We start from the raw sequence: 14,461 nt of genomic DNA on the forward strand, positions 1-14,461 counted from the left end.
GATATCAATATGTTCAGATTTCGTCAGTCCTAAATACATAATGGGGCTCATAAAATCGGTCATTGCATTCATGCTAAAATTTACATAGAAAATCAGTCATCTACAGGAAAATGTAGTTGGTAGCCAATTGATTAGGTGCATCAAATTTTATAGCACACCGCATTGAATTGAAATATTTGTTGATTAAATGAAATCTCTTTATTTTCCCAAATTATTGTAATTTTTAAGAGTTTAAAATTTTGTGCTTCAAGGAAATGTAGCTGATATCAGTTTCTATCGATTTTTGTATATAAATTTGGGATAGAAAAAAAGTTTTTTTGTAAAAAATGCAAAATTTCTGTATTTTTACGTATTTTTGAGAAGATTTTGTGAGAACATAAAATTCTGGTTTTCCAAATATTGTAGCTAATATCGATTGTAATCGATTGGTGTACGAAAATATGTAAGTCATCGCATCGAATTCAAAATTATATGCTAATTAAATAAAATTTCTGTATTTCTATGAAGATTACATAATTTTTTAGAAAATATTTATTCTTTTAGAAACTGTTGTTGGTATCAATTACAATTATAGATGTGTAATGTAGCTTTAGAAAAAATAATATGCGGACAATTGAAACAATTTCTTCGGACTACGAATAATCGAGTCTTTTTCTACGGATAATCGAAAATGACCTGTATACTAAAATATTTCTTTATTAATCCATTAGAAGTAACGAATAAAACGATAGCACTGAAGTTGGACTGATTGCCCCAGGGGCTTGATGTCTCAATACCTATGGGACGATGGACAAACTCGTCAAGCCCGTTCCAAAAATACGCAAATTGACTGAGTTTTAGAGAATTCCGCTTAACCGGAAGTCGCCATATTGGTTTGAAAATAGTCTCAGACATCTATATTTGGCATCCACTCGTCAAGTCCTTTCCAAAAAATTCCCATAATGAACGCCCAATACTTGAACACCACAGTAAGGTATTGAGGAGCCTTGCATAAGAGGTAAAATACCTGAAATAATAACTGAGACATGTACCACAAATAACTAGTTGAAAATGAAACGAGTTATTATAATACCCGAATAATAACTAAACCTTTTCAACCTTCCAACAACAAAATTCACTGTTTGGAGGTATACAATAAGGTATTGATTTGGTATTTGTACAAATCACTGGAATACATAAATAATACTAAAATAGAGTAGATATTATACATCATTGAGTTATTATGCAGGTATTGAAGTATGTTTCTTCAATACCTGCTTAATACCTCAATGAGGTATTAATAATCAATTAATACCAGGTTTTGGTATGATACCAGAAAATAGTATGCTCGGGTTGGCCAGTTATTTTCTCCTGGTCGGGTATGTGTGCACCAAGCGATCCACTACACCATTGGTCGGCGGAATTGCATTGTAACGCGGAGAGTGAGGACAGGCAAGCGGAAATGAAAAATAAAGTACTTCGACAAGGACCTTTTTGTGAAAGCACTTCATACTGACAACCTCCCTCCAAATTCGTATGCCAATGAGCTGTCGGAAACATTTGCGACGGCGTTTGACGTAACAATACTGAGGAAAATGAAGCCGAGAAACTGCCAGCGTCCGGCGTACTGGTGGAACGAAAGGCTCATTATCCTCCGTGCAGCCTATCTGAAAGCGAGAAGACGCGTTCAGAGAAAAAGATCTAAGGCAATCAGAGAAGAGTGTAAGGTGGCATAAAAGCGAGATAGTGCTTAGTAAGTCCATCTGCTACAAGGAGCGGTACAGAGAAGTAGATGCTAACTCCTGTACCAACGCTTACCGTGTCCTGACGGCCAAGATCAAGCGTCCAACGACGCTAGTAGAAATGTGCGCTGACAATTTGAAAATTATAGCGGAGTAATTTGAAAATTGCCGTACGTTAATGCAGTCGAGGGAAATGCTGGTGACGATCGAGTCTCCAATGACGAGCTCCTTAGAGTGGCAAAAGGGCTGAAAGCGAAGAAAGCTCCGTGTCCGGACGGTATCTCCAGCGTGGCACTGAAAACCGCGATCCTGGCGTTTCCAGACATTTTCAGGATAGTTCTACAGGCTACTTCCTGGACAGATGGAAGATCCATAAATTGGTGTTGCTGCAAAAACTAGGGAAATCATCGAATCAGCCTATATGTCGCGGTAAACTTCTGGAAAGGGTCATCTTCAACAGGCTGACGAACTATGCTGAAAGTGAGAGCGGACTATCGCAAAGGCAGTTCGGATTCCGGAAATGGATTTGAACTGTGGACCGCCATAGTTGCGATCGACGTGAAGAACGCGTTCTACAGCCCCAGCTCCGTAGTACTGCACGGAATGCGGGATTATTTGTGCGAGGTTCTGAGAAGTTACTTTCTACTTGTATCGGTGTGGGTACGTACGAAGCATGGCGAGGTGAACTACTTCCATTTAACGCAATTTTTGTCCGGGCACGGATGCTTCCGGAAGTATCTGCATCGGTTTGGACATGCTTTGTCATTTCTTTGCCTGGAGTGTGTGAACGCACAAAAGACGCCGGGAAACGCGATATTCGAATACCCTAGGTGCGAAGAAGTTCGAGGTGTGGGTTGACAATATCGTCGAAGAGATGTGCCACGACGAGCGTATCTGGGATCCACGAGTTACGAGTATAGTCTCCAAGCTGCAGAGAAACTGGCGAAGGGACCAACAAAGTAGTGCCATCGACTGTGCCGCTGTGAAACCACAGCTCGGGTTTCGGGAGAAATTCCGCCGCCGACCGCTAGCGTAGCGTTCCGTAGTAGCTCATGAGTGGGCTAGATCCACCGCCGGGGATTAGAGCGAGTAGACCACGTCGAAAAGCTAGGAGTGGGTCGTTGGGGCGCCAGTGAACCGGAAGCCACGCTACGCCCGGCATCGCTTGACTGACCCCAGCACCTACTGGATGGCCCGTTGAGTACACTAGGTCCACCATCGAGGACTGGATCGAGTAGATCAGGACGAAGCGGGGAGCTAAATGGCTCTTGGAAACGAACATCCAAAAAAGTCAATTTTCGTAAAAAAAAATTTTCGAGGTTACATCAAATCTCAACGTTTCATGCATTTTTAAGTCATTTGTCATCAAAAATACAAATTCCATTTTGAAATTTTCCCTTACTACCCCCTTTGAAAATTTTTCATTTCTGTTTATATGAGAATTTGCTGTGTGGTCGCACTTTTCAACCCGTAACTCCGAAACCAGAAGTCCAATCAATAAAAAAAAATCAATAGCAGCCGATGGGAAGGTTGTACCTTTAATTTGAGACTAAGTTTGTGCAAATCGGCCTAGCCATCTCTGAAAAACAGAGGTGACATTTTTTTCCACATACACACAGACATTTTCCGATCTCGACGAACTGAGTCGAATGGCATATGACACTCGGCCCTCCGGACCGGGATTAGGTTAGCAATTTTTAGAGCGATTGCATAGCCTTTCTATGTGAGAAAGGCAAAATAGTCAATTTCAATCATAAAAAAATTGCCAACCCTGATTTGGCTCGTGCTCTGTTCAAGGGAAATATTTAAGCTTGTCCATTGCATCCTAATAACTGTCATCTGATTGGTGTTGACAGACTAGAATGATACTTAATGTATAGAGTGTATTTAGACTGTACGTTAAAAATTGGCTTCAATATCCGCTGAAACAGAAAATCAAACTGGCGTCTTTGTCGCTAAAAAGCGTTCCACAGCTTGTTAAATGCGTGCCCATACGATATGTAGTAGAAACGAAAAAGATAGCACAGATAGATGGCGGCAGCTGGTTCAACACATACTTTTGCAACCATTTTCAGTCCGAATAAATTGTCATCTGTGATAGCACAGTGCCAGAGAGAAATGCTGAATTGTCAGGCATCTTAAAAAGAAACCAGCCTTAACTGTGCCACTGTAGTTAGTAGAAACCATAGCAAAGAGTGGACCAGTGACCCATTTAAACTGGCAAAACAGCCGAGACTGAACAGGGCACTCTTTGTCTAGAGTAGTGGGAGCTACGATTCGGGCTGGTGAGCGAAAGTTGAAACCTAGACCAAGACGACAAAGAGCAGGTTGTTTGTTGGTTGATAGTATGTGCGCTATAGTAAAAGATAATGCATACTGCTAGCGGGAATGTGTGGTTTCAATAGACACAATCTAGCAACTCTTCCTAACCGCACAACAAAGAAGTAAACAATGTTTATTGGAAGTTTCTACATGTATCTACCAAATTTCGCAACAAACCACCATGCGTTCACGTCCGACGTCAATGTAATGGAGACGCTTGGTTATCCACGTTACACAACCTTTGACTTGCTTTTGATTGTCAAGGTTTTTCCGGAGTGTAGCATAATTTCAATTGTACGCTTATACCTGGTTGGAATTATGGAAAGCTTTCGGGCTACAACGAACTATGAAACGGTACTCCTATGCACACTTGCACGTGTTCTGTCTTGAATTCAACCACAGAGCGACGAACAGAAGCGAGTGTTCTCTCACCTTGTTCTCGTGTGATCTCGGTGAAAATCGATTTTCCGCTGCTAAGTAGGCAGCTGCCGCTTTTTTGTTGACATTCGAGGCACTATCGACATCAAGCAAGTACATTTCTCAATTGATGCTTCGTTGATCGAACTACGGTATTCGAAGCTCTGTTCGGTTTGTTAAATTATGCTGATGGATTATTCAGAAATATTTCTGTTAGTTTCATTGTGGCATCTATAGCTCCATTTGACACACATAAAAACTCCCCAGGTGCCCAATATGTTGTATTCGTAAAGCAGTTTTAGTGGTATTTGTACAACCTATAACGTGCTGCAGGTCAGAACACCCTTTCTGATCCACGAGTACAAGCACACGGCGAGAAGCAAACCAACACAAGCAATTAGGGAAAATCTGCGTATGCTTGACATTGATATTGATATTGAACACTCGAGCGGGTGCTTGTGCGAATGAAGGAAACATTTTCGGCACAAAGTTGATTGCATTGTTGTACCCCGGGTACACTAGAATGCTTACTTCGTCTTCAAGAGTTGTGTGTGACGTTGCTTGTACGTTAAAAAAGAAGCTGATTGTGTGTGAGAACAAGAAAGGAAGTAACCACGTAATGTTTATTTTTCGAGCTCAATCGGATTTATGTTGACGGGATGAAATATGCAATCATTATAGTGTCCATGAATGTGCTTTTTGCGAGCGGATTTGAATATTGTTGGTACGTGAAATTGTTTAAGCGTTTCCTCAGTACAAATTTTATCTCATTGAGAGAGCTGAAATTCTTGTACGTATGAATAGAGAATTTTTTTCAGTACACATATCTCTTTGTTATTCGTTATTTTTTATATATGAAACCAATATTGTCTTTGGTCGCTTTTCTCTAGTAAATGTAGCGGAGATGCGTGGTATATATACAACAACTTAAAATAAAACATCTTACTACGCACTAGAAATTAATAACAAAATAGACATAGACTTTTTTCTCAAATGTTGTGAAAAAGCACTTTTTAAAATGTTCAGGTAAGTAAATAATTGAACCTGAAACTCCAGCCAGCTCCCAAATTCGGCCCTGCGATACAAAAACTGAGTTTTCCTGTCGAAAAAAAACGAAATGGTTTATCCAATTAAATATTGCCCACAAACTAGTTGCTACAATTAGCAGCTATTCTTCAAAAATTCAAATTGATCGATAAATACTCTAAAAAAACGCAAAACACGAATTGTGAATGAGTACTATACTATATAATATATTCAGTCTGTTTATTTCAGAAGACACGCTACCATCACACCTTGAAAATGCCAATTTCCGCATTTCACATTTTAAATTTTTAATGGGTTACATATCTTTTTATTTTGCAAAAAATCAAATTTTGCTTATTACTCTATCTGAAAGTACAACTTGTTGAGAAAATTTTCCCAAGTTTTTATAGAGATCCGAGAAAGAGATCGAAAGTTACAGCGCTTCCAGGGCAGTGGTAACTTGATATCTTAAACTCAATTTTCTCGAAATGTCGTTTTTCCATAAATGATGTTTGTTAAATGATGGTTATCGTCGTTTTTCGGAGAAATAAAAACATAAACGTATTGCCAGATCGTCCGGACGTTTCGAGCTACTCCTGGCTTTAACTCATCTTCTGCGGACAAATCTTCAATCCTCGTTACACTAGCACTATCTCTGTTTTTAATTTCTACTACTACTAAGCTACTGAAGGAGTAGCTCGAAACATCCGGACGATCTAACAATATGTTTGTGTTTTTATTTCGCCGATAAACGTCGATAACCATCATCGAACATTCGATAGCGGAGATTACCCATTGTCTACATAAATGATTTTTCCATGATCATGATTGCCGAAAAACAACCCAACCGTTTTTCTTCAATTTTTTTCAGTTGATCATAATTAATTTTTCTCGTACCTTAACGATTCCTTTTTAGGCATAAATTTTTGTTTTGCAAATGGGAACTTTTAATGCTATATATGTTGTGCTGAGCCAAAAATATAAAAAAAATATTTTTTTTTAATCAATTTGAAGTTCATACTTCATAATCGAGTTTACTCAAATTTCCAACGCGCTGAGAACTAAAAACTGAAATTGCAGCTCTTGATATCACGCTACCTCTGAAAGTGCATGCATGGTTTAAAATTTCTTCGATATCGACTTTTTCTAAAAGTGTCTTCCCAGTATTATCTTTGATTTCAATTATGATCGCTAATCCTAATGCCAAAGAACAAATAAAAAACTCTCGAAACCCGTTCGGGAAAATCACCATTATTATTGGAATTTTCTTCTTCACGAAACTTTTCGACAACCTTCCGTTACTTGCGTTAGTGCACTGGGTGCACGCTGCTGTGAAAATCTAGCGAAATCGTCTTAGGGCTCCAGCGGGTCTCATTCAAAGCCATTTGCGGCGGGTTAAATCTGTAAAGAATACTAAAAGCTATCTTCTATTCCATAATTTCAGTTCAGCAAATCGAAAAATGATGCTCACCACAAGCCATGAAAAATAAACTACGTTGTGGAGCGACGCTCACTACTCCGTTTATTAAAAAATAAAACTATTAAAAATTTTCAAATACTTCATACTTTTAACAACCTTATTAGGGATAAGCTTTTCACGGTGTGTTTGGTGAAACAAGTTTATTGGTGAAACAAGTTTATTCGAAAAAAAAATCGGCATGTCCAAAACTTCAGTATGTGATAGAAAGGACTTCGCCCTTTCATTTACAATCAAAAGTAAATTACACTATCGGGGGCTTCAAAACAACTTTTTATTTTAAAGACTTTATGTTTGAAAACAGTTTTGCAATGAAACTGTTTCATATTTTGCCACTAGGTAATGCTATAGATATTCAAATATTACTAAAAGAGAATCGGATGGGCAATATCTTTGTCTACAACTATGTAGAGAACTATAAAGCGATCTAAAATCTTTCGGGAAAATTTTTAAAATTTAGTCGAAGTTTTAAATTTATACGGGGCCTATTAGTTAATAAGCCAATTTCAAGAAATATTTTTCTTTGTGAAAAATGGTTTACTTCAATTGAACAGTGTATTCAGAAGAATCTGAGTGCTGACAAAGTCCCACCTGAAAGCAAATAAAACTTAATTCCAGATTCCACCTGTTCTTACGCACAAATGATATATTATGACCAAGGAGGTATATAGAAGAGCAGAGAAATTTTTGTATTAAATTGGGGGGGGGGGTCTGGGTAATGTAGTAAAAAGGAACAGTTTTTTTTCTGTCAAAACTAGATTCGTTTCTTCATTTTCATTGCTTTCCTCGTTCTGGAGGATGGCTGATATAATCTTGAACCAACTTCCTTTTCCATCAACATCCTGTAAAGATACATTTGGCTTATATTTAAACATTTATATTTCAACAAACTCGATTAGATATTTAATAATTTGAAAATCCTGCCAGACCGTTTCAAAATTAGTACAAAAATGCTGGAAAAAATATAATTCTATGAGACTTAGGTTCAAGTTTGTAAACTTTTAGGAAAAATTGGAGGATTTCTGTTCATCGAACGGTATACTTACAAGGCTTTTCTTGTACTCCAATCACACTTTGGCTTTAAAAGGAACACATTTCACATAACCAAGCAGAAAGATATCAAAGCATACTGGCATAATTCTCTTTGAGAAGAAATTCCGGAATCGCTTTACGCTGAACACAAATCGCAGTTGTCAATGAGAAATAAAAGGGTTGTCTATTGTACGAAAATAGGGAGCTCAATATAAAAGTAGATATATAAATTACAACCTTTACCCGAAACAGGTGTTGCTGTTACTGTCTCCAGATTCTGAACTGAGTTTCCAATTTTGTTGATATACGATCTTCGCTCTTATATTATGCGAGAAATATTCAATGAAAAGACATAAATTAATAAGAGAATTTACTGAATGTATGGTTCATCACGATGCTTTCTTGTTCGTTTATTGTTGCGAGTAACGTTTCCGGAATTTATTCTTAAAGGAAATTATGTAACTTGTTTTTGATGGCTTTTCCTAAGACTTTGTGTAATGTGTTTCTTTTGGAAATAAAATGAGTTTGGAAATTTGAGTGCAAGCGCCACTCTACATTTATACTTCCTGATGAATGGAATCTGCCCCAAACGTTATAAAACATATACCTAAAACTCAAACTTTTTTCTCTCTTTCAATCATCTTTCTTTTAATTTTGAAAAGGACGAACAAAATTTTCAATCAAATGCTGCAATAAAATTCGTCATTTGTTACAATGACTCGAATTGTCTGATTAAGTTCATTCAAATAGAAAATTTTGAATTTAAGTCAATTGTATTTTACCATGCAGAATCTGATCAGGATGGAGAGTAATTATAGATTACAATAGCCATTCCCTAGAATAGAAATAGATATTATAAAGAAGACACGAATACATGATTGAAAAAATAAAATCTGTTTACTATTTTAATTGACATCTTTAAGGGACGATCCATAAATGACGTAGCATTTTTTGAGTGATTTTTAACACCCCCCTCCAACATCGTAGCATTTCATCACAAACCTCTAAATACTCCCTGGTAATTACGTAGCTTGACGGTATTTCTCCCCCCCCCTTGTCCCCGCAAAATTAAAAATAAATAAAAACGATGTTAGTTATTCTCCTTTAATAAAGCTACGTAGCATGACATGACCCCCTACCACCCTGTCGTCACACATCATCACAAAATACAAAACTCCCCGCTCCCCCATATACTGCTACGTCATTTATGGATGATCCCTTAAAAGGTAAGGGTATCGAATAAGCCTGGTCAACACTTCTCTAGACTTCCATATTCATAAAATATCATTGGCGCCCAAGAACCGACGGAATCTGAAAATATATTTTTTCCGTTTGAAATGGGACTTTGTAAACACTTCAATTCATCTGAATACACTGTTTAACTAAACCCAACAACTTTTGTGAGTCCTTGCAAAACGAGTTTTTAACCATTAGGCCCTGAGCAAATCTAAAAACTAACAAAATTTTAATAACTTTCTCGGATGATTTTATATCAATTTATATTTCTCTACAAAGTTGTAGACAATGAAATTTTTCATCTGATTCCCAATTTTAGTATTATTAGAATGTCTATTATACCACCTAGTGGCAAAAATGTGAGCTAGTATCATTACAATTTTACAAAACCTACGTTTTTAAACAAAAATCTTCGAAAAAAAAGTAAAGTACATTCTTTCGTATCCTGAAGTCTCGCGGATGCGAAAGTTTTTTGAATAAAGTTGTTGGACAAAGACACCGTGTTTTGTAATATTGTGTAGGAAAACAGCCGAAAATTTCTGTATTTTCTCAATTTGCAACATATAAACCCTTAAGTATACTAATTAATTTAGGATATCCTTTTAACATAAACTATCGCACGAATGGGAATAGGTTCGCAAAATTTTGAAATAAGTCGATAAAATAACGCCTTGAAAATTTACCAAAAAATTGGTGGAGTTCGATGCAATTGAAAAAATATATATTTTTTTCTTTCTTTATAATAAACTGAAGCTATAAAAATATTCTTCTCTTTCCTTGATGTAGTCTGATAACTATTTCTGATTATTTAACATAAATTTATCTTAAAGAGGTCTTCTAGCGTTAAATTTAAAATAAATTGAATTTTTTATTTTTGAATATTTGCATTTCTAAGATAATCAAAACTTGCTCAAGAAAGAATTTACTCGAATTCAGCCTTGTTCGTCTGCTAGAGCCCATCAAATATATTTCCAAATTAGGCTACAAAATCAGGTCTTCAATGTATTATAATAGATAGGCAATATTTGAAGAGGTTTTCTGTGGACGAGTGTAGAATGGCTTCGATTCTACTCACTTGGAATCAGCGGCGTAGCCAGAAATTTGGTTTGTGAAGGTTTGGTAAAAATGAAACTTACTGTCCAAATGGCATAATTCTGATACTGTCATCAGTGAAGTTTTTAAATTATGGAGAATCAATTTTTCAAAAAGTAGTAACAGAGTTCGTGTCTTTAGCGTTGAGACTGTTATCTAAAACAACTGTATTGCAGGCATGAATACTACGTGTAGGGAGTATATCGAGTTATACAATGATATTTACGATATTTATGTTCCTTAATCTAGTTTGTTCTAAAATAATTTTCTATTGTGAGCTTCACAAAATCAAGCATTGGAAAAAATGTAAATTTTATTGTTTCAGGGTCGCAGTGGTTAATGTATCCAACAATGAAAAAGAAAATATGAGATCTATATCGGAAGTTAAGCAAGTTTAACATAAAGCAAATGCATCGCAACTCAAACTATTTATTAAAATTTTGAAGCAATCGGTTTTCGGGATGATACTTCTGCAATTCCACTGTAGAACAGTGATCTAATCCGTAATTTTGTTCGATGAGTTCATCGATCATCGAAGGATACAATTGCTGAAAGGAGGGGCCATTTAGCAGTCAACTGTTTCAAACATGTTCCTAGTGTAGGCAGAAAAGCTATCAACGGACTTTTAATAGGATCAGTAACATTGAAAGTTTGTAGTTTCCCGTCCACAATGTCCGATAGTTTGATAATTCCAATGCCGCGATTATTCTCGAACTGAAACAAAGAAACAAATGTGGTTTTTATTGTTCCGGGATGTGCTGGCGTTCTTCTCTGATTTGAGAACCTCCGAGATCAGGACCTACTTGCTTCGGTTTGATTACAGTACTTTCAAAAGAAGTCGGAGCCCCGTGTCCCTATGGCTTATGGTTTTTACAAGGAAGTTCACGTGAGGAAATGTTCCTCCTCTTCCTATAACTTCTAGGCGCCCCTGTAAATGTACTCTCTTGTGGTTCATCAGCCTGGCTCACGTTAGCAGGCAAGTGAGTAAAAGAGATCGAAAAAGGTGGTGGCGTAGCTTTCTTTAACATTTCTGCGAAAGAATGCCCGCACGGGAACGTTTTAGTTTATTCTCGCGTAGTTTGTACACGGGACATGCCAAAATATCATGCAGACTCTCTGCATAGTGAGGACACTTTTCAGCATTCTTACTGTACGAATCATTCACATATTTCGTATAGTAAGAATGCCGCATTTTCAACAGCGAGCTTTGTTCCTACAATTCATGACCCACGATACAAACAGACGGACAGGCAGAACAACCATACGCAAGCTTATATAGTTCGGTAAAGCGGTTCCAGTGAAGGTCACCCGATAAAAATTTGATTGAGGGTATATTTTCTTTCCATCCTACGCGACTAATATTAAACGCAAACGTCTGCAATCGAGTATCATTACTGGCTGAAGTAAGCGGTCTCTAAAACTGCCAACCCCATACTCCAGAAGATTCTCGTATGTGAAACTCTCATCGTTAACGACGTATACAATCTCTACCCTTACAGCTTGAATAGACACATTGTAGCACCGCGTAAAGAACTCGCAGCAAGCAATATCGCTTGGCTTCTTTGAATTGGCTAACATGAACCTAACCTTATCTGAGCGAACCTTTGCTCTGAATATTCTTTGGATCGGGGATGCCTTGGGGGTCGATTATTCCTCCATTTCTAAATTTTTTATCGAAGCGATGCCGGAGTCAACAACGCATGCTGGTGTACCAGTAGTCTATTTTATATTTTTGTGAAATAATGATTGTGTTTAGCTAAATAGTTTGTTTAGAAGGATTTTAGTATGTAATATGAGTCATTTTTTTGTTCCACATTATACCACATAGAGAGCGCCAACACTAAATCTTCAATGGTGTCTTCTACAAAGTAGTTGAACAGGCATTTTGCAGTAACTTTTCTTAACATATATTCATATTCTATTTCTCTTCATTAAGGGGTTACACCACTGTACAATTTAAAAAGAAATTATTTTTTATTTATTAGTCTAAAATGTGCTTAAGGATGTTAAAAATGATATCCCAAAACATGGAAGACGAAAACAATATATAAAAGTTCAAATTTTCAATTCTGCCGCAGCGCTTTTTATGTATACCCCGACTGAACTGAAAACTTTAACCGCGTTTTTCTCGAAACCATTTTTTGCTGGCCGGAAATGTAACTCGAACAAATGATTTTTGATCGCTTTGAAATTTTCACAGTATATTAAAAATTGATTTATCCAATAACGTACGTAGGATTTTATTTTTTTATTGCTTAACTTTTCTTCAATTAACAATTTTGTGTCGATTTTTATGACAAAAACGCGTAAAATCAAAATATCGAAAAATCGTACATCGCTTGGTATCGATATAAGAAATCAGAAAAACTTTAGTTTTTTGTTCTAGATAAAAATTTACGGAAGATAGATTTCCGGCTGTGGACCCCTTCCAAAAAAACTTGCATGGGGGGAGAAAGGTTGCACAGCCGCCATCTTGTGATGAAATTACTCAAAAAATTATTTTGTGCGAATCATTACTAATGTTATAAATTCTATTTAACAATATCTTGATTCACCTCTTTATCGCGCTAAGAAAAATTTTCCAAATATGCTTATTTTTTCATGCTCTACAGTAGTATAACCCCTTGAACAATTAGTGATGGAGTCATTTATTCGGTAAAGTATGGGTGTAACTCAAAGTTTGTAGCAAAAAGATGATATATTTTATGTACTAAAATTTTCTCAAACTTATTATTTTGCTGAACCTAAAATTTTTTTTCAAAAAATTAAAGTCGATCAGAATAGAGTACTGACGTTGTTAAGTCTCATGCAAAACTGACTCAAATACCATTTCATTAAAAAAGTAGTAACTTCTCCTAACAAAACTGTATTGAATTCCTGTGTTCGACAAAGTTGTAAGTAGTTAAACTATCTTTCTTATTTTTACATCCAGTGATAATCTGATCCCTATAGGACCACCAAACCTCGAAAGTGCGAGCAAAGGGTTGAAGATTTTTCTTACCCTAACGTTAAAAACTCAATAATCAAAATTTAGAATAGGACGTAAGTAACAATGGACTCATTGGGGTCTTTCTCTTCTATTCATTACTCTGTGGTTTCAACATTTAGTACTCAACTCTGCATAATATTCTAGTAATAACCGTTGGCTTTCGATTTGTACTGGTAAATTAGTGCAAAGTGTAATAGTGATGTAGTAATAATCGAAAGAGAAAGTAAACAAAGAGAGGCTCTCATTGTTACTTACGTTTTATTCTAAATTTTCTCCAGATAGAACGCTTTAAGTGAAAACACAAACAGAACTGTAATTTTAATGTGACAAAAGTAGAAAAATATCTAAAAACCGTTCGAAACAATGCTTCAAACCTTGACGTGTCCATCATAGGCACACTTCCCCTTATAAAATCAATGCCAATCATCATTTCTATAGGAAATCTTCAATCCGTTAGAATAATTCAATACAAATTGAATAGCATTATTCATGAAAATCTAGATTCTACTCGAACCAACCCGAATGAACGGAGCTCATGACACTGACCTGACTGTATGCGTTTCTAATTTTCCCTGATAATGTGTTTGTGCAATAGCATAAGAATCAGAGCATAATGAAAATCCGAAAGCTTTCTTCTCGAATGAGGCAAACAGACAACGACAAAAATAACACCGACAGTGCTTGCTACAGCAGTAAAATCTGATTTAATTTGGTTGGATGTATACACGCCAACATGTGGCACTATTTAATAATTGGTGTGAGTGTGTGCCTCGCTCTGCTGGAAACGCATGGTGGTTTTTCTTTCCGAACTCACTTTTGTTTGCGACCAGCTGCGTTTGCGATGCTCAGCTCGGATGCTGCCGACGTCGTGCGCGTGCTGAGTGTGAGATAACCAAGTGAAATGTTTCATTTGGGTTCGATTTGCGGTGACCTAGTTTTCCGTGATTCCAACATGGTTTGATTTTCGCTCGGTTTGGCATTGAAGGCGAGAGCGGTAAACTAATTATTTTGGTAGAATATCAGAGTTTGCCGATTCGAAACATATGCTGCAAAATCCCCTGGTTAATAGTTAAATGGTTGTTTGAGGCATTTAAATATCCTAAGCTGCTTGTTTTGCAGCTCAGCAGTTTTAAGGGTAGATATTTGTTT

At 36.7% G+C, this 14,461-nt stretch overlaps 1 protein-coding gene across 4 annotated transcripts in view; it reads left to right on the plus strand.

The window, feature by feature from the left end:
- The window catches only part of LOC131693826 (protein encore), a 100,373-nt gene that overhangs the window by 25,267 nt on the left and 60,645 nt on the right, over positions 1-14,461 (plus strand). For 2 of the 4 annotated variants that reach the window (XM_058981998.1, XM_058981999.1), the window contains exon 1: positions 5,136-5,184. The exons of the other annotated variants lie outside the window; for them this stretch is intronic. In XM_058981998.1, the coding sequence (XP_058837981.1) occupies positions 5,151-5,184 (34 nt within the window). In that variant the 5' untranslated portion in view covers positions 5,136-5,150. Of the gene's footprint in view, positions 1-5,135; positions 5,185-14,461 lie in introns of those variants that run through there. 4 annotated transcript variants of the gene reach the window in all.

This window comes from Topomyia yanbarensis, chromosome 3 (assembly GCF_030247195.1).
Source record: "Topomyia yanbarensis strain Yona2022 chromosome 3, ASM3024719v1, whole genome shotgun sequence".
NCBI classification, from domain to species: Eukaryota; Metazoa; Arthropoda; class Insecta; order Diptera; family Culicidae; genus Topomyia; species Topomyia yanbarensis.